The 21,770-nt window shown below is 31.1% G+C and overlaps 1 protein-coding gene across 1 annotated transcript in view; it reads right to left on the reverse strand.

Annotated features, from left to right (window-relative positions):
• The window catches only part of LOC129958070 (acetyl-CoA carboxylase-like), a 112,119-nt gene that overhangs the window by 75,421 nt on the left and 14,928 nt on the right, over positions 1 to 21,770 (reverse strand). The window contains exons 2-3 of the mRNA XM_056070242.1: positions 10,670 to 10,826; positions 9,136 to 9,270 (exon numbers count right to left, since the gene is read on the reverse strand). Of these exons, the coding sequence (XP_055926217.1) occupies positions 9,136 to 9,270; positions 10,670 to 10,749 (215 nt within the window). The 5' untranslated portion in view covers positions 10,750 to 10,826. The remainder of the gene's footprint in view (positions 1 to 9,135; positions 9,271 to 10,669; positions 10,827 to 21,770) is intronic.

Raw genomic sequence — 21,770 nt, forward strand, 5'->3', positions numbered from 1 at the left:
CTAATTACCGTATTTTAGTGTTATAAGGAATTCCAAGTTTTTAGACTTCAATTTAGGAAAGAAGTTTTCATTAAAGATATTAACATGCATATTTCATTAAGTTTAGTTTAGTTACATTAAATGTTACATAAAGTTTCATTAGTTGCATTTTAAAGCAACACGAGGACTATTGCGAAACGGATCTCGAAATTTTGAGCCGCGATCAGATGATGAGAGCGACGCCTGGGCTGCTACCTCCTCACCAGGCTTCCACGTCACGCCACGCCAGCGGGCCTGCTTACGCGGCGGTTCTTCGGTGGAATCGGGACTCGAAACCGAAATCCTCTAAGCTAAGACCTTACCACCAGACCCCCTCGTCCCTCATATATTTCATTAAAGATATTCTAAGATATAAAAATTATTTTTATTCTTCACAGAAGCCGTCAAATGTCTCCCCATTTTCATCATTAGAGCAACACACGTCGTAGAATGCATCTTCCATGATACCATCCATGCTGTTGATCACGCCATGCTTTTTGAAAGGCATTTATATTAATTAGTTCAATATCTTAAGCAATCGGAAAAATTTTAAAACAAGATTTTTATTTTTTTCACAGAAATTTTATTTATGTCATCATAAATTAAAACTCAAATGTCAGAGACGTTCTGCTGCACACTTTGAGAAGTTGCAAAAACTATATCTTAGCAATATGGGGAATTCAATTGGAAATATAGCTAAAGTTTGATTGATTTAATCACTTCAATTAGAGTCCAATTGGATTTCCCAAATTTTCATCTCTGGTGCTTTGGTTGCAAAGTGAAGTGAAATGAGAATGGGAATTTCAGTTTTTTTCTAGAATAATTGAAAACGGTGCATTCATTTCTTAAAACGTTTTTTTTTTTTTTTTTTCCCCTTATAAAGGTTGTAGAGCATAAAAATTTGAGTTAAATGAATAATAACATTTTATATTTTGCTTCAGAAGTATAAGTATTATTTTTTATATATGCATACTAATTTCTCGTTTAGAAACAACAGGGAAGATATTTTAAAATGGACATTATTCAAAACCGCAGTCAATTAAAAGGTAGCAATCTTACATAGAACACCTTCTCTAGATTTTCATATCACACGTTTTATTAATGGTGCACAAACATATACATATAAAAATAAATGTTTTTGCATATTATCTTTATTTCATTCTAACTACGATATGAACTAAAATCTAACTTCTTAGTTCACATTTATATTTTCGCCATTCTTTTAGTTAAAAAATTAAATAGTTCTTTTATAAAAATTTTGAATTTCCGTACAAAATTGGGAATATTTCCAAAGCTCTTTGCCTGGAAATCTTTTATTCTATAACACAGTAAAATTTCTACGTATGGTGTTAAGAAAATGTATTAATTAGAATTTTCTATAAAACGGTTGGTATAAATGCAAATGTTTACTAAAATTTAGACAAACATTGATTACAAATTCGAAGTTAATATTTTTTTTTTTTTTTTGAAATTTTACTGGAATTCATAGTTTTATTCCCATTTGTAATTTAAAATATTTTTGTTTCGATAAAATTTTATAAATTTAAAAAATGTATTCTGAAGGTAATCACATGCTTAAGCGAATTTACGGGAACACAACCTAAAGAAAAGAGTATCTTTCAATTTAGTGCTGCATGCTTCGTTTTTGATTTTAGTCTTCCGGCGATTTCTAAGAATGTATGAAGAACATCTGACACGAATTTGTTTATGTTTCGTTTAAAACATAAGCACTTTCTGCGCCATTCGGCAATAATTTCATTTGAACGCATTTCTTCTGCCTTATGCTGATGTATTCCTGATTTATATTCTGCTGATATTACTCCTTTTCAGGTTTTTTTTTTTGTCTTGATGGCGAGCAGGCATCAGGAGAACACTATTGGGAAACCACTACTCGATTTCAAGATTCTGTTAAACACTTCTTTTCTTGCAAAAAATACCAAAGGCTCCCCTTCTCTATCCAGTTCACAATAAATCATGAATCATAATCCCGTTCACTCACAATAAATCGTGAATCTGTGCCACATATTTTAATTTTGTGGCATAGAAAATATTTGCTATAAATTTCCATAAAACATCTGATATAATGTTTGAAGTTTAAAAACATCAATTTAGCCAATGTAGCTTCTCTAGGAAAGCGAAATGAATTTTGTTTTTTAATGAATGAAATGCAATTCTATTTTTTAAATGCATGCATAAACTTGGATAAAGGATAATACAGATTTTGATTACAATAAGGATACACACACTGTTTTATTACGTAAAACCTCACATTAAACGGAATACCTTAATGAAAATTCAAATTTTCATTTTTCATCTCGCGCAAGTTTTATGGGAAAAGACCCACTTCAACGTTATAAGATCCGCGTAATCTGAATAAAAGAATATCAATAACTTTTATTGCGTTTATGTATGAAAGCACATATTTCTCAGAAGTATTTGAGAAAACATCCATAAGAAGCGGAAAACACGTAAAATAAATGATAACATAACAATGGGTAGAGAAGAGAACCAATGACAAGATTAAAATCTTTTAATATAATAATCTCTAAAATCTGCTGTTACAACAGCAGAAATACCCGAGTCTGGTCACAAACAGCTGTGCAGGAAAACAATCTGCATGCTCTGTATTTCGCAATGAATAGAAGAATAACTAATTGAAATAAATTCGGGAAGAAAAAACAAGTTGAGGAAGTCGTCCCCCTCCTCAACTTTTTCGTATTTTAATGCATGATCTGAAATGATTGTGCAAAGTTTTCGACTGGTACCGATAAAAATCCCATAAATGCGCCAAGAGCTATCGTTTTCCCAGTGATATTTTTCCATTATTGTTTTTTGATTTTATAATTGTGATAACTTCGAGCAATTACTTCGAAAATTATTATCCCATGAAACCGATTTTTACATAAAATTATTTGCAGCGACGCCAGTTTCTATGTCTACCTATTTTTTCCTCTCTGGTTTTCACAATTAAAAAATATTTTTAATTATAGCCACGAGAACTTGAAAACAAATTAATATATTTAACATTTTTACTGGATGTAGTAACAGACATACACCTCAATGAATTCAGTAATTAACTAAATATATAATATTTTTCCCCGAGATAAATTGCAATGCAAATGTAAATAAATAAATTAGTAAACACAATGCATGACAATGCGCGAGTTAAAAATATTCGTAAATGTTGTTTCTTGTGGATAGTTCCATACTACATTGTAGAAAATCGAATATATCGTATATGTTGAATAATAGTAGCAAAATAAAAAAATAAAAAAAAAATGATTTACGAATTACGATCTTAAATAATGCATGAATTAATCCTTTTTACTTTATCGTATACGACGTATAAAGAAAGTATTGTAATTGTCAAAAATTTGAACTCGAGTTTCTAACAAATCCCCACGTTTTAGACCACTTTGAGTTCGAAAAACACATTTTCGGAAAATGTCCGTCTGTCAATCCGTAACAAAGATAACTCATAAACGCTTTGATTTAGATGATGAAATTTCATATATGGTACTAGTTTACAAATTTTTATTAACTTGGGAAACTACATGTCCGACTGTTTTAATATAAATTAAAATGTTAACTACAAAACAAAGAGAGCTAGACGGATAAAATTTGTACTCAGATTTACCATCTATTTTTTATCTACTTAATGCCTATTAGCTTTGCTCTGAATTTATATTTTGAATTTGACAACGCTCACTGAGAACATCGGTCTGATGCTGCAGCGATGTTTTCTGGTTCCCATTTTAGTTTTTCTTGAATATCTTTAAAACTCCCTAGTTCTCACACTACACGCTTATATTAAATTATAGAATATAAAATTCATTACATTTTCTAACTTTTATTTTTTTTCAAGTTTTAATATTTTTGAAAATATGGGTTCTAAACTGCTTTTTCGTTTTCAGTAATTTACGACCCCCTAGATCATCAAATTCGCATGCTACCAGCATGGAAAAAAAAAAACTTTTAAGAATGTTCTTTCACGTAAAAAAAAATCATAGTTGAAGCAGCATTTGTTATTTTGTTATTGATTTTTTACAGTTTCCAACAGTTCTCCGACTCCATATATTTTGGCAATTTTCTCCTACTAAACGTCGTTTGGGATGTTGTATGATGATTCTTTATCCTCTTGATCACCCCTCTAAACTCTATCTTCCTTCTCTATCCTCTTGATCATCCTCTATCACCCCTCTAAACTCTATCTTCCTTCTCTATCCTCTTGATCATCCTCTATCACCCCTCTAAACTCTATCTTCCTTCTCTATCCTCTTGATCATCCTCTATCACCCCTCTAAACTCTATCTTCCTTCTCTATCCTCTTGATCATCCTCTATCACCCCTCTAAACTCTATCTTCCTTCTCTATCCTCTTGATCATCCTCTATCACCCCTCTAAACTCTATCTTCCTTCTCTATCCTCTTGATCATCCTCTATCACCCCTCTAAACTCTATCTTCCTTCTCTATCCTCTTGATCATCCTCTATCACCCCTCTAAACTCTATCTTCCTTCTCTATCCTCTTGATCATCCTCTATCACCCCTCTAAACTCTATCTTCCTTCTCTATCCTCTTGATCATCCTCTATCACCCCTCTAAATTTGTAGGTCGAATTCGGCAACACCCTGCATATCGTCATGAAATTTTGTGCCAAATCCAGCGAGGGAACGTCTGTCTGTACATGTAAATGCGATAACGCAAAAAACACAATGATTTAAAAATATCAATTGGTATGTGATTCTGAAATTTCTAATTTAGATTTTCAAAGAATAATTTCTATTAATAGCCATGATAACGTAAATACCAGTAAATATTTTCATAGCGATATTGGTAACGTGCATATGAATAAACGCAATAGTTATGAATGTATAAAATATTCTTATCGAATGAATACAAACGGAGACGCGAAGGTCAATAAATAAATAAATTAAAAATGTATATTTTGTATTGACTTCAGTGGAAACACGCTGGTTCAAAATATCTTCTTAGATATAGAACATCAATTTCATCTCAATATAATGTTTGAAAAAGTGGACTTATTGAAAAATAACCTCTTCTCAGGAAAACCAAAATTTATTATAGATCAAACATTTTAGTTTAAGAATCGTGCACTGAATTTCATTCCTCTAGGACTTGGTACTTTTGAATTGTTAACGCCTAGAAAATCTTTCCATTAGAGGATTTCATCCAAAATCTGATACAAATGTACAATTTATATGCCGTATGCTAAATTTTATCTGTCTCGCTAACGATCTTCATCGTTTTTGAAATATAATATTTACCGTTCATATTCAGAGTCAGGAACCTTCCGCGTTTTTGCGTTTTGAGACATTTTTTCGTAGAAAGGGAGAGAAATAAAGGATGGAAGGAGAAGATGTATGCATTCATCAATAGAATGAATTCAGATTATTCGCGGAAGGCAAAATAACTGCTCATCTTTCTGCGTTCTACCCCTTAGCGAAGTACAATCGTCGAAATGTGTTAGTTTCGTGATCCTGAAACGAACAGTACATACACGAGCGCGTGCACGCGCACACGTACAAAAACGCACACACACACGCACTCGCACTCGCACACATATGAAAGAAAAGCAGACAAATTTATTTGAAATTCGATTTTTAGATACAATTTTGATGTGAAAATCTCATGTCAAATTTCATTTATTTAGTTTGTTGCGTTGTTGAAATATCCCTTTTGCATGCACACCGATAGATTCATATCGCTGATGGATTGGATCCAAAATCATACAGCTCAACATTTTTTTTCTCAGAAATTCGATACAGCCTACTTTTTAGTTATCTAGTTCATATGCACAAAGAAATTTGTAGAAGCAATTTTTTTCAGGTATTCTTAATGAGGAGATACATGGAAGCCGAATTTATTTAAAGATTGCAAAACTTTCACAATATTTTACATACGAGTAAGTAAAATGCAATGTCGTGATATTGTTCGAACAGCTCATGTGGAAATGAACTGACCATTTTCCATGCAAGCATTTCAATTAAAAAGCCGACATTTATGAAGAAACCCAGGAAAAAAAATTTTCTGCCAATTATTCCATATTTTTTGAAAGAATTCTTCACTCAATTTCAGTTTATGAATTCCACGGAATTAAACACTGGATTCAGAATTATTTGAACAAAAAGTAGAACAAACAATAGAAAAATCTTTCTGGGTTTATTCTAAAATTTAATTATATATTTATTTTTAAAATTTTAAAAATATTTATATATGAAAAGTGGACAGTTCACTTGAACCTGAACGGTCGTTAAGACAATATCGCAACATTGTGTTTTTCCCATACTGCTATTCTGTTCGTTAAAAGGGGGGGGGGGAGGAAAAAAGTTTTAAGCACAAAAATAAAAGTCTTTGAACTACGGCATTTATCGATAATAAAGGCATTCTGTCACAAAAGTTTATAGAATCTTGTATTTTGACCACTTTTTTTGTTTCTATAGACATATTTCAATGCAACTTACTGTATGGATATGTTACGTCTATTATAATGAAAAAAAAAACACACCGTTCTTTCCCGTATATTTAATACTAATTTTTAAATCATAATATATCCCAAATATAACAGAATAAACAGAAATAATTTATCCCAAACATTTATAGACAAATGCAGTTTTATGCGAATATGGTATCGATAATCATGGCATCAATTTAGAACCTAATTAATACGTAGTAGGAAAAGGAAAGCAATCCTTTATTCTGTGTTTCAAAATGCCTAAAGCATCGCAGCTCTTTAATAAAGAAGTGAGTAAATTTCTGAATTTAAAATTGCTCGATAAAACTGTTTAGGAAATATCGAAACCCTTAAATCTTTATAAAAGTATGATTTATCCTGCATTAACTCATAAGACGCCATATAAACCTCATTTGGAAAAGACCCCGTGTAATGGATATTCGAAGTGATAGATAGGCACAAAGAATCTATCTATCAATGAAGTTAGAAAATGTCGGTTAGCGAAATTACTAAGGCTTCCCAATTGCAAAGATCCAAGAAAACTGTTTACAGACAAATTATAGAACATGATTATATGATCTATGAAAAAATGGCTTGCAGATTACCACTCTCAAAGCTTCACATTAATAACAGATTACAATGGGATCATAATCATATGTCATATGGTGATAAATGGATAACTGTTTTTTTTTCAGTGATGAAAAAAAAAAAAAAAAAAAACTCGATGAACCTGGAGAGAATATAAAACATTGGTATTATTTACGAAAAAGAGCCAGGAGCTTTTTCAGTAGGAAAAACGGTGGTGGATCTGTGATGGTGTGGGTGGCTTTCAGTTTCAACGGAAGAATGTATTTGACCTTTTTCGGTGGCCAATAGAATTCTCCTAAATACATAGAAGCATTAGAAAATTATCTTATGCCATTTTCAAAAAATACAGGGAGACGAGATCGGAATATCAGCAGGATAATGTTCCCCTCCATACTTTCAATGGTACGAAATATTTCTTAAACTCGAAAAATATTACTGCTCTTGAGTAGCCACCGAGGAATCCTGATCTAAATCCATATGTGAAAGTATAGGAATATATCTCGAAAAATATTACTGCTCTTGAGTAGCCACCGAGGAATCCTGATCTAAATCCATATGTGAAAGTATAGGAATATATCTCGAAAAGTATATGAGAATGAATGATAATTTTATTAAATATATGCCTTGAAGACAGCCATTGAAAGAGCATGGTACAACTTGGAACCAGAAATATTACAATTGCGTGGGAGGTAAAATGTGTACATGATGCCATATTGAAAAATGAAAAGACTTTAAGCCATTGATGCCATATTGAAAAATGAAAAGACTATTAAGAATATTGTACTGAGTTCCGTTTGTTGAAATGCCATATATTATATAAACATTTGGGACACCTAATGTTTCTATTTTGTTATATAATTGAAACAAAAATTGTCATTTTTTTTAGATTATAACTGCACAGTACGTAGAGTATTCGTAAACTGTTCTTGGGTTATGTTTAATGTTTTTTTTAAGTATACCACAGTGAAGAAGTGAGAAAATACGTATTATAACAGTGTTGATATAAAAATCTGTCTTCTGGTATTGGTGAACAAAGAAGCTCCGGCTTATCCGGCTTTTTTGTTATCCGGCCTGCCCTTCCCCACATTAGGCGGGATACTTGGGAGTATACTGTATTTAGTTGATCGCATATGGCATGAATAAACATACTGGTAATTTGTGTTTGTATGCCTTTTTGTTTTGAAAAAACATATATTTTACTAGAGTCAAACTTTTGGGAAAGAGTATAGTTCACACAAACCTTTTTAAACTATACTTTTATATTATTTTTTTAATTCACGGACATTCAGTAGATTTTTTTTCTTACATATAATTTGAATTCAAATAAATAATTTTACTTCAACACTGACATTCATTATCCTTTAAAAAAATTGATTTCTTTTAGGTGATCATCGTTTGTTTATATAAAGCAATTAGGGATTTCCCAAAATAGAAACTTTTCGTCAACCGACATTTTGACCTTATTTACAGCAAAATTGCAGAGAAGCATATTTTTAATGTCGGGGATTTCTACGATAGTAAGATAAAAAGTTGCATATCAACTCCACCATCTCTGCATTTCATCTGTTTATATTCGGAGTAGAGGGTACCACGTTAGCTTGCATATAAATATTTGGAAAGAATTCTGATAAAATTTACAAAGAACTTAAGAAACTTTTCAATCTAGTATCTTTCTTTCCCTGTTGGATTTTCAATTCCAAGAAACTTTGATTTTTGCCTAAAAACAATGGATAAATTTTATGTGTTTTTCTATGAAAATCACTAGTCTTTAATCAGCTTCAAAAACTAAAAGAAAATCTTTCTTTACATTTAATTAAATATTTTAATGTTTTTAAACGATTAAAGTTTCTTTGCCCTCGATTCCACCAGACATAACCAACAATTAAGAAAGGGGGAAAACACGAATTTTACGCAATTAAAATTTTTTGGATCCTGTCAAGCTTAATTTATAATAAATTCATTTGATGAAGATGAACTGAAAACTTTAATGCGTGAAAAAAATTGTAACAGTAATCGTAACCCACCTATCGCTTAAAATCTGTAGAAAATGCTTACCTCATGTGTGTCGGATGTTTGCTAGCTTTGCTGATATCCAGAAAATCTTTGGACTGGCTGAGACCGTAGGAGGAATTTTCGATGGCATCAGTGAACTCATCGTCTTCTTCAGAAACGATGAACTTAATTTTATCACTGAAAAAAGTTATGAATTCAATAAAAATTCATCTTGTTTTATTATTACTCTTTATTAGTATTTATAGTAAACCAGAAACAAAAAATAATAAATCAGAAAAGCGAATTTTACAATCATTGATAAATTCCTTATGATGATGAGGTTTGAAATAAAAGATTCTATTGTGTTAAGATAAATTATCAAGGCTGAAATAAAGTAGAATAATATTTATTAGGGTCCCGCATAAGTTTTTTTCACACCACGCTATATATGATTTTAACTAAATTTATAAGAAGATGCAAGCTCATCTACGACATCAGTTACAGTTGCTCTTATAAATTATGTTTCGTTGGTGACACAATCTTTTATAAAATGTTTTTTACATATTCAAAATGGATAGCCAAAGAAAATATTTGTAATAGCGAAAAGCATATTGCAGATTTGATTTGTAACATTTACGAAAGCGGCGCTACGACTATTATAACACTGTCCGCAATTGGTTTAAGCGATTTAGAATTTGGCAATTCTTACTTGAAAAATGGAAACTGTAATGACCTCCGAGAAGCGAATCTTAATCAAGGCTACGCTTGCTGAAAATCCGCAATATAGTGTGCCCGGGATACAGGATGACACTAACATCCCCGGGCCAACGGTACATAATCATTTGACCAAGATTTGATGGAACAGTCAATATGGATTCCACATCTATTGACGGACACTAACCTTATGAGCTACATCTCTAGGAGGGATTTGCTTTCCCAGCAACATGAAAGAGATCCTTTCTTAAGGAGACTTGCAAACAATGCAAATGTAAATATAACTTCTACCGATCAAATTTTCTTACTTTTGACTCTTTTAATCTAATTTTTGAATGGAATATCATTTAGTAACTGATCTTAATAAATCTCAAAGTGAAATTTTTAGTAAAGTTATTAAAGCAAAGGAGGCTATTTTTACTCAATGATAGTTTTATGGCGTACTTATTAGATATAAATAAGCGAATCATATTCAGATTCTAGGCAATTTAAAAAATGTAATTAGAAATATTATATTTACTAAAGGACTTGGTTTTTTTAAATGAAGTATGTCTGGTTTTTTAACGAAGCGTCGGAATTACAATCGAATTAATAAAAGCAAGTCATATTAGATATCCATACTGATAATCGGAAGAAAAATAATTTCTAAAATAGCATAATACCCTTTAACATTAGTAATTAGAGTCTTAGCACAATTTGATCAAATAGAAACCAGTAGACAGTGTTGGTGAGGCCTTTTAGCATTTCTAAATGATCACAAAAATTAAAAGACGACTTATCCTTTGAAGATGAATTTCCAGGTAGAGATGTTCTTCTGTAAGTCTCAATTCCGTGATAACAGAAAATATAGTTTTAAAAAGCAAAACGGATGAAGCATTTATACCTTATTTGAATTTCATCCCCACCGGGTGATGAATCGAGAGATTCAGTCAGAATCCCATTCTGTTTCGAATTTGTGTCCATACTGAAAGAGTCCTCTACAGTGTTTTCTTCTGATATGGTTTCAGATATTTCCCCATTCAACGTCGGGGTCTGCAAATCTGAAATGTAAGCATTGCAATCAGTATCCATAAAAACACGTAATTATCCGTATTGCAATCAGTATTCATAAAAACACATAATTATCCGTATTGTAATCAGTATCCATAAAAACACATAATTATCCGTATTGCAATCAGTATCCATAAAAACACATAATTATTTGTATTGCAATCAGTATCCATAAAAACACATAATTACCCGTATTGCAATCAGTATCCATAGAAGCACATAATTATCCGGAAATTAAATAATCCTTCAACAGCGATAAAGCTTTCACACAGTATTAATTCATTTTTAATATAAATACATATGTGCGTATAGCAAAGCATATGCACACATATACTTTGCTAACAAATCCTTATAAATAAGAAAAATGTCTAGAAGCAGATTTTATAAAAATATTCCTTCTATGAATGAAATATTCTCTTAGTAAAAATATTAAGTATTTATATTCTAAAGTGGCCATTTCCAAACTATAAAAAAAAAATTGTTATACAGGAGAAAATTATAAATGTATAAAAGGGAACGTTTTAAAACTAAATATTTTAAAACTAGACATGGCAAATAAAAAAAAAAGACTTTTGAATTTGAACAATATTCTCTAGTATAGTAATAGTTTGGGTAAAGTTAGGGAAAATGAAACATGCTTTAAAATTTAAACTGAAACGCTGATAATTCCTTATATGATATGCATATTATTTTTCCACAATTGAACGTCATATTAATTCTTAATGTGAAGTTCAGTACTGGAAGATTTATATACAGCTGAATATGATAACAATTGTTTTCGGATTCATAAGATAAAGCAGCTTGTAAAATAAAAAAAAATAAAAAAAATTAGAAATTGACAAAACGATAATGAAAGAAAGAAAAGAAAACACAGCGTTCTTTCTAGTTGACAAGACTCGGAATCTAGGAATTTAAAAAATTCCGTTGTATATAAAAAAAATTCTTGTTTAAAATTAATTAAGAAATACTACAGGCTTATTTTTTGCTTTCACTTATCTGAAGATAATTTGAAATCGAAACTTTCATATCTTGTAGTGAAGACTCTGCTTCTAGTATCTAAAAAATTCTTTCGTAAAAAAAAATATTATTTAAAATTAATTAAAAAATTAAAGGTTAATTTTATGCTTTCACTTATCTGGATATAATATCAAATCGAAAGTAAAGTCCCCAGCATTTGATTTTTTATTTAAAATTTCCATTCTAAAGCAATGTAACAATTGCCTCGATATGGTTTTCATTTTGAAATACTTACGGAAGCCTTTATATCATTTCTTTAAACATCCTTATTTGTCGCTTTCTTTGAGAAAATGTAAAAAATTCTCCCACTGTTTGATAAATTTGTAAAAAACGGTTTAAATTTCATACGCCCGCTGTAATAGAAGCAGCCATTTCATCATCTTGTTAATAATCCCAGATTCATATCTAATTTAGGTTAAGAATTTTTAAGTCCTCTCAGTTCATCAAATTAGCAACCCATACCCCACTCAGACTGAATATAGATAACTGAAAGAAAAAAAAAAAAAAAAGAACATCGAAAATAATTATTTAATCAATTATTCTGAAGACTGTATCTACTAGAAACTGTGGTAAGTAAAGGAGATATTTTTATTGAGTCTAAATGTTTCCATACATTGTAATTTAAAACGGGGAATCTTTCAGATTATTTTGTAAGAAAAAATCATCTTCCATTTTTCCCTCTGTTTTTTCTATTAATCATATAAATGTCTGAAATCTGCGTAACAAAAGAAGTGAAAGAATATAGCAATACTTGTAAGAGTATTTTATATGCTTCACCGTTTTGCTCTTATGATGAGCATAACACGCTTTCAAAGTTAAATTAAAATCAAGAACTTCTTCCAAAATGCTTTCCGATTCTCTCTTAAATATTTTATTAAGGAATAGATTTACGAAACTCAAGAAAAATTTGTAAGCAAATGCAATCAGCTCAGATAATTCGGTAAATTTTATTTCATGACTTATATGTAAAAAATACACATGCCATAAGATTCTTTCAAAAAACTCCTTTTTTCAAGGCTTAAAATTGTTTTAATTCTGTACTTGGCCTTTTAAGACCAATCTTTTAGAATGAATAAAAAATACGAAGTTGTTCTAAGTTAAAGAAGTTACTCAGATAAAAACTGAAAAGAGCATATCGAATAATTGGACTTAATCTTGGCTGTTTCAACACTTCTCCAAGAGGAGCCATTTCCCCCTAAAAAATACGCGGAAAGACAATCCCTCCTCTGACAGTCATCCTAGATAGGCGTGTCCTCTAGAGCTCCTGCCTGAACGATTGCCCTGGTTAATTTGATCGGTTTCCTTTTGATTATTTTATCTCTTTCTCTGACAGAGAACACCTGAGTCTTATAAATCACATCACTCCAGACAAAGTTCCTCTAATTCCCTTTATCATACAGCCTCTGTAGATGAATTATATGTTGCAATGGAATTCGCAGGATTTTCTAATGCTGATGCTAACTTTGAAAAAAATTTCCAAACAGCAGCGCCCTCTCAGTAAAAACACCCTATCTCTTCAAAATCAGCTTTAATAGCCCAAAATTCTATTTCAAACACTCCTAATTTTTCGATCGCAGCTCCAGTAAATCTCTCAACATCGATTATTGAAGAATTTATTCCCGTCTCATCGAAAGAGCTGCCAAAGGGAAATTTTCTAATAGTTGAAATCCTGATATAGATTTTCAAAACACGTTTAAAACATTAGAAAATTCTGAAAAATGAGACCACCCAAGAAAATGATACAGTTACTTCCAAGAAAATTCCCAAAATTAACTTAAAACTGTCCGTAGACTGCAATCTGATCCTACAACAACTATAATCTTTTTTGTTTCCATTTTTAATATGAATGTTTATTTTCTTCGATTTTGTTTTACTCCGTGTTTTTTTCCGTAGCTACCAAAAGCTCTGATTCCAAGATGCAACTGAAGAACCATAGCCAGTGACTAATGTACCGGAGTAACTCTTCTTTACTCTGCTGTCCGCTCGCAACTGCAATCCGAATAGTTAGCAAACCGCTCTCTAGCATTTGCGAATTATTCCGACAGCACGTGCTTTCGAACTAACCCATCTAAATCCTCCGTCTCGAAACAAATTTTGTCAGAGAAGACAAAGGCATTCGCAGTTTGTGGGCGTGCTTTCGCGGGGAAACGTCTTTCCCCGAAAACTTCCAATGAATCTGCAAATCAATGTTTTGACTGTTGATTTAATTTAAGAGATAATTGATGACTCGCGTTGAGTTCGCCTCGCTCCCATAGTTCATATTGGGTTCGCTGTGAAAATAATTTTCTCGAACGGCTCGCGAGCTATTTTCGTGTCATTCGGCTCGCAGGTGTGTACTTGCATTTATATAATTTATCGTCAAGTAAATAAATTTATAATATGTGAATTAGTTGGTGTATAGTTGGTGGTTGGTATTAGTGGGTTAGAGCCCCCGCTGGTGTTCTGGCCCTCCACCCTAAATATGAGGCCCTCCTAAATATGAAAAACTTCCGCTATGGTGCTGTTTCTTGCTTCTTTATAGGGCAAAGTTGAAACAATCTCTGCCGAAGAAGAACATGTCTCTCACGAGGAAGATGGTATCGTGGCCAGTGATGACCATTAGAACTCCATCATAGTTCAATGCAATTGTGTCATTCAGTTTGCCCCTAATGCTTACGCAAGAAGGGAGCAGATATTTTACATTTGACAAGGCGTTTTTTTTTTCTATTAGTAGATCCTATTTGTTTCAATCCGGTTTGGATTTGAGAATTCGTAAACATTTTATTTAGAGAAGATCTCACAGCAAGAAAACAAAAATCAGAAAGAGAGAGAGAATTACACGATGGAGACGAGACAAAGCCAACTGAGTAAAAATTAGTTATGGGATAGCTAACTGGTAACATTTTATTTATTTCTGCTGAATTATAGCAAAGGTTAATGAACTGAGGTTTGCTAATTTATAACTTTCTAATTCCATTAAATGGTTATTGCTAATACTTTCTTTCAACATTATTTTTATTTCGTATTTAGCATTGAATTTTTTTTTTCTGTTAGTGGATCACAATTTTTTCAAACTGATTTTAGTGCTCATGAACATCACTGCAAAGAAACAAAACCTTTAATGCAACTATATGAGCTACATCTAAAGTACACTAAATATATATATATTTTTTTTTTCTTTAAGCACTCTGCCAATGCGCATGAGATTTGCAATCACATCCGAGATAACAGTCCCTATAGACGGACACATTTTTTTAATTATTAATAAATTTTTAATCTAATATTTTTTTATTTGATAGTACGATATAAATTAAATATGTGAGTATATATTTAGCCCATTTTATAAATTTAGATCACCTACATATTAATAATACGCTATTGCATGATATTGGTGGTCGTGGAGGCCCTTTTTACAAGTCTTTATTCCCCAAATTTGTTTCATGACTACAAATTTGTATTTATTTGCGTATAATTCTTAATATAAATGGAAAAGCAGAGTTACTTCCTAATCATAATTAATACGCTTTGCAATATCTGTCTTTTAAATTAGTCTTGTTTCATGTTTGTACAGATGGATTCTTCAAAATTTCACTCCCTGATGTATCAGAATTCTGACTTTTTTGATATTCTCATTTAATCGAGTAGCTGAATTTCGATTTCATACGAGTGGTGCCTTTTTGGTAATGAATTCGAGGGAAAAAAAACCGAATTTCAAAAATGCATACTTAAATTAAAGATTATAAAGTTAAAAATAAGTAAAATAAAAAAAATTTCTAACTTTTAATAAAATATGTTTTTAAAAATTGTTTATTGTTATTATCACTTATATCTAGAAGCAGCAAAAATGTTACCAAGTAAAGTACCCTAAGAAAATTAAAATCATTGGATTTTAAGAGAAACACAGAATCCTAGAAAGTGTTTGATTTAAAAGAATCAAGTCAAGTTCAACCCCTCCCCCCCCACAGTGACAAAAAAATGTTTTGTTTTACAGCGATATATCCACAATGAACATTCGTTTTTTAAAAATACAAAACTTCACCATCTTTGCAGCTTGACACCGATATTAAATTTTTCCTCAATCTAGCAGAGAGGTGATGAAAATGTCACCTTAACCTAAATCCAGATGAAACGAGACTTACAAAGAATTAAACTTCGTAAAAGAAAGTCAAAAGGAAATACTGAATCCCCGGGGTAGAAACTGTTTCCTCATCACTTTCTTCCTTAATCACTAGAGGAAATAAAGCAAATGAATGAAACGCATGAGTTAGAGGAATTGGAAGTGACCTTCGATGTGAAATTAAACTGGAAGATGCTTTTGCGGTGATGTTTTTATTTGAGTCTATTTACTTAAAATGACCCGAGTACAAAAGATTTCACAACTGATTATTATGTTTTTGTTTTTTCACCTCAAACTAAGTAATACCAAAATGTTCAGATACATTTTGTAACATATCAAATGAATTCGATTTTAAAATCTTACAGACATCTCGTTCCGCCACTTCCTTAGAGAGAATTATGCAGTTATATAACATTGATCGTGCATGACTCATTTAACCTTATGTAACAGACATTATCCTCTAGTTTGATCATTTATATATTTAATTATTAATATTATTTATTTAGAATTTAATAATTTTAATATTTAACACTTATAATATTTAATACAGTATTTGCTTTTATTTTTCACGTGTAAAACAAGAAAGGAAAAAGTCAACCTTTTGTAATTATTTTGAAACAATATCTTTTTATTTTCGAAAGACGAGCATTCCCCCTCCCCTTTTATATTTGTAACTAATATTTTTCCAATTGTATTTGAAATGAACGTTAAAAAAATTTCAATGCTTACTTTCTAATTAAAATCATTAGAGATCACGCTGATTTTGGCCGCAGTTCTGTTTTTAACAAAAAACCAGCGAGAGTGGTCTTCCCAAACTTTCTCGCATACTCTCTAATAAAGGTGTTATCCCAGAGAACGCCTTGCATGGCGTTGGGGTACAATAGTTAAGAAACATTAACCTTTGAGTGAATTTTACTGAATCTATCGCGTGATCCTTGAAGAATGTTTTGGCGATTCATCTTTGGCATGCGGTTAATAGTATCCGAAAATCGAAATCGTGTTTTAAACACGTTTTTCTCAACCGATTGGAACAAAAATTTGACACAGAACTAGATTTTTAGTCCAAAAATGACATACCAATTTTCATATATTTAAGTTCATTGCGTTTTTCAGTTAATGTGTAACCATGTTTCTGAAAGTACAGATCGACAGACGGTCAACTCCTTCGTAGAATTGGCTCAGACATCTTTGTTACAGACAGGCAGATATAATGCCAAAAATGTGTTTTACGAATTTAGGGACGGCTTCAACGTGGTGATTCGTCAAAGTTAAAATTTCTTGATGATTGCAATATTTTCCCTATATTTCGTTTACGAGAAAGTAAAACAATAAAAATGACAAATTAGATGTGATTTCTTATCCAGATCCTTTTTTAATTAATAAAAGAAAACATATATAAATACAGTTTTTGATTTCTCTTTACTCAGTTCTGCAGTTTTTCAAATTCAGTTACGAAAATGATAGTTGTAGCAGATTGCAACACGATTTTTCTTTATTTGGGATGTTCCAGAATCACATATTTAATGTCTTTCAAACTATGCAGAGAATAATAACCCTGTTTCAAGCATGATAGATTCTGAACAAAAATAATATGACGAGACTCTGGAACTAAGTAACCAGTGCCTAAAATAAAAAAAAATATTATTTAGAAATGGATTTTCTACTTTTCGGATTCTTTCCTCTTCTGTTCATTTTATATTATCTATTAAAAAATTATTTCGCTTTGATATTCTTGCAATATTTTGCTAACTATATATGATTTAAATGCTACATTTATTTATTTTGTTATAAATGAATTATAACTATAATGGTTTTCCAGACAGAAAAATAAGAATATTTTGGAATACATTTTTAAATCAGTTATCCTATATAAAGATTTTACTACGAACAGATTTTACAGACATACTTTCTGAATATTATTTAAATATAGAAAATTTTGAAAACCATCCGTTATTGAATAAAGAAAATGTGGACTAACAGAAATTGAAAGATCTCTTATAGCCCAGCTTTCTTCATAAGATATTTAATCACGTTTAATATCTTCGTAGACTTCTTAAACATGATACTATACGGGGATCTTAAAAGTTTTCGCAACTCTGTTTTATTTATTTATTTATTTATTATTATTATTATTTAGATAGGCTAATAAGCAAAACTTGACTAGAAAGAGATTCTGATTTCTAAAATATCATTAAATTTTCCCATATAAGCAATTTCGATACTTATCTTTGAGGTATTGGACAATAAGTAGTTTTACCTTTACAGAAGAGCAATTCGAGGATGCTTCATCATATTGGAAAAGTAGACTGTGTTTTTTTTAAAAGCATGTAACTTCCCAAATTACTGATGTAGAACATACTCTTCTAGACTTTTCTTTTGAATAAAAGAGAGAGAAAAAAAATCTCATAGTTGTGCAGTTATACTATATCTGTAAAAAATGAACAACCGAGGTATTTTTTCATTCATAATTCATAAAAGCGTCATTTCATTGTTAAATGTCCAATTTTTGAGAATACATTTTGAATGATAATAGGCAGCGAACGAGTAACCTTAAAGCATATTTAAAACAACGCTTCAATTTGTCGCCGACTGACAGGTGTTCGTACTATAGTGATGCAATCCAGGATGTCAAGCATTTGATATCTGAATGTTCCAAATTTATTTCTGAAAGACGTAAACTTAGGAATTGCTTTTTGCAGAACAATATAGATAGGCCTCCTCATTTACTTGCCTTTGTACAGAGCAAATCATCTTTCATTTCCTTTTGTACATATATAAATAGTATTTTTCGCCGTATTATTTAGACTTTATTTCTGTGTGTCTGCCTACATGTATTTGCATATATACTTGTATGCTTTTGTATTTGTATTTTGAATATTTTATTTTTATTTGATCATACTTCTCCAATTGTATCATATCATTTATTGCATGTTTCCGTTAGTATGTGAGCAATTTTTTTTTTGTTTGTATTTGTGTATTTTCTTGTTTCCCCCACTTTTCTTTGCATCTGTACCTGCGTCCTTTATATTTGAAATTTTTTTCCCCTATCAATTGTGTACTGACTTACGTTTGTAAGCCTTGTGGTATACTTGTTGGCGCACAAGAAGTTTATACATCGAGAATAATTTTTTTTTTAATGTTGTTGTTGTGTTGTGACTTATGGCACTTTATAAGCCCACCGATAGGTATATGTCAGCGATTTAAGCCGAGTGAGCGTCTCTTGTTTTTTCAGTAGCGCCAATTAGGGCCAGGAATACGACTTAGCTACTTCATGCGTTCACATTCGCTTGCACAACCCCTTTTTACAGGGGAGGGGGCACATTCACACACCTCACAGATAGAATACAGAAGAAGAACAACTATGCCCGAACCCGGGACGCCCAGATCACGGGGAAGACGCGCTACCATTAAAAAAAAAATAGGGCAGAGATATGTTTCTCTGCTTTCGCGAGTAGAAAACATTAAAGAAGCAAAGTTATTGGAATAAAACCTTGACCTATAGAAAATTATAAATTTAACAGATTGCTATTATCTGAATATAATGCTTATTGTTATCAAAAGAACGGATTTCATGTTAGTTTTTTTCGTTGCAAAATAATAATAATAATAATAAATAATTAAAAAAAAAAGGATTTCTTTCCGAATCTATACGTATGAAGGTGAAAATTAATCTTCAGCTCCAAACTGAAATGATTGCGACATTAAGATCAAATGATATCCAAAAATAAATTTTTTGTTGTAACATCAGTGATGCATGCGGTTTAAGCGAAAACTCTACAGTCGGTTGCAAATGATGGTCTTTACTTTTAACACGATAAAAACAAGTAGGAGAAAACAAATGGAAGAGTCTATTTATGGTGGTAAGAAAAAAAATACATTTAAAATTTGAAGATAAAATTAATGAATCAAACCAAGTTTAAGATTTTGCTTTTCCAGATGACGAGGAAGTATTAAAAAATTTAACTATTTATTTAATGTTACATGACGTCAATTTGAAAACTAGTCATGAAACCAAAGCTATCAATCTATTTTTGAATTACGATTAAAAAAAATTCAGGATATATACAGGTATTCAATAAAGTGTCTTTATTCTAAGCATATTGGTTACTTTTATATGGTTGATTTATAGACTGGTTGTTCACACATATTCGCCAACTGACTACAGTACATTTTTTACAAGCGATTATTTATACTTTGATACAGGATGGAGCAAAATATTTCAACATCCATTTTCTCCACACAAATCCAACACAAAGAGAAAAAAGATCGGAAAAAAGAAAGAAAAAAATAGCGGAAAAAATCGAAGAGCAAAAGCCGCAATACTGTCTTCGTCATGTTACAGATGTTAGTAACTCAGTTAATGTAATTCATACTTAACGTTGCAAATGGCTGAAATTAGATTCCTCCAAATAAACTGTTCAAACATAGAGAAGTAATCATTTACACAGCGTTCATCAATTACCTTTACATTTCTTTTAAAGCACGTGTAAAACAAACTGAAACGGGGATTAATGGCCTTAGGAAAGTGTCATTTACATTTAGCTCAAGAAAAGCACAGAATTCATCTAACCCACTAATTAGAAATGTTTGTAATTTTCAAATACTGAAACTGCTTATTATAATTTTAGAGAAAATAATCGAAAACGTTGACTTTAATCGCAACATTACACCCACGATAACTATTATACTAATCAATATTTTATTCTACTCTTTTTCTCGTAACAGGTAAGGTGTTTTGATATTATGCACATAAACTAACAACTATTACGTAATTTTTAAAAACTTTGTTTAAATATTAAGCCTATTTAACTATTCGAAATATATATATAAATGTATACTTCTCATTTTACTTTATTTTCCAAAATCACGGGCAAGCTAAATATCAGCTGCGACTGAGCGGATCCAAAAAAGTATAGTTAAAACTGGTAAACAAGAATAAGAGTGTAAGTTTGATTCAAATGAATAAATAAAAATAGCATCATTAATTCATAAAAAATGAAATTTGCAACCGAAAAGTTCCAAGCACGAGCCGTCTATTGTTTAAAATAATAGCCGTGAAATAGTACATAAATATTGTCTCTTAATACGCAATAACACCCATCTCATTTTTCCAAATTTTACAGCAACAAATAATTTTAAATTTCGCAACTAATAAAGTACATGGCGGATCTTTTTTACATCGGTACATCATATACGGTCTCCTGTTTATACCAGATATGAAGAAAAAAAAAAAAGAGAGAGAGAGAAAAAGAGCAACACCATATACGTTATTAGTTACGAGAATTCAGTTTTCTTCTTTTTCTTATAACATTTGGGGAAATGAGGTAGACAGCTCAGCTTGCAGAACAACGAATCAACTAAGAACTCGGAAAATATTCATATTTGCATGTATATACTCAGGGTCAGATTAAGGCCTTTAAACGTGCCAAGTACTTAAAAAATTTTGGTGACCCCTAATACATGTAATTCAGAATATAAACAATAAAACAAAATAAATAAATAAATATTTGTCGAAATTAAACCAAACAAGAATATGACACGCATTTTTGTAAACTTCCACTTTATTTCTATTTGAAAAATTTTATCCTCCTTTTTTTGTAAGTGAAATATCCTTGATCAGATTCTCCAAACTAATCTCATATCCTGCTTCTGTATTTAATAGTAATAAGGCATTCAGCCTGTCTTCTTGCATAATTATTCTGATAGGAATGTCGAACTGTACCACGTATTGTCAATCCTACTTTTCTCTTTAGTATTTTTTAGACTTTACTGAAATTATTATTTTCCTTCTAACAGAAATTTATCATTTTTTTTTTCTCCT

Source organism: Argiope bruennichi, chromosome X1, assembly GCF_947563725.1.
Source record: "Argiope bruennichi chromosome X1, qqArgBrue1.1, whole genome shotgun sequence".
Classification (NCBI taxonomy): Eukaryota; Metazoa; Arthropoda; class Arachnida; order Araneae; family Araneidae; genus Argiope; species Argiope bruennichi.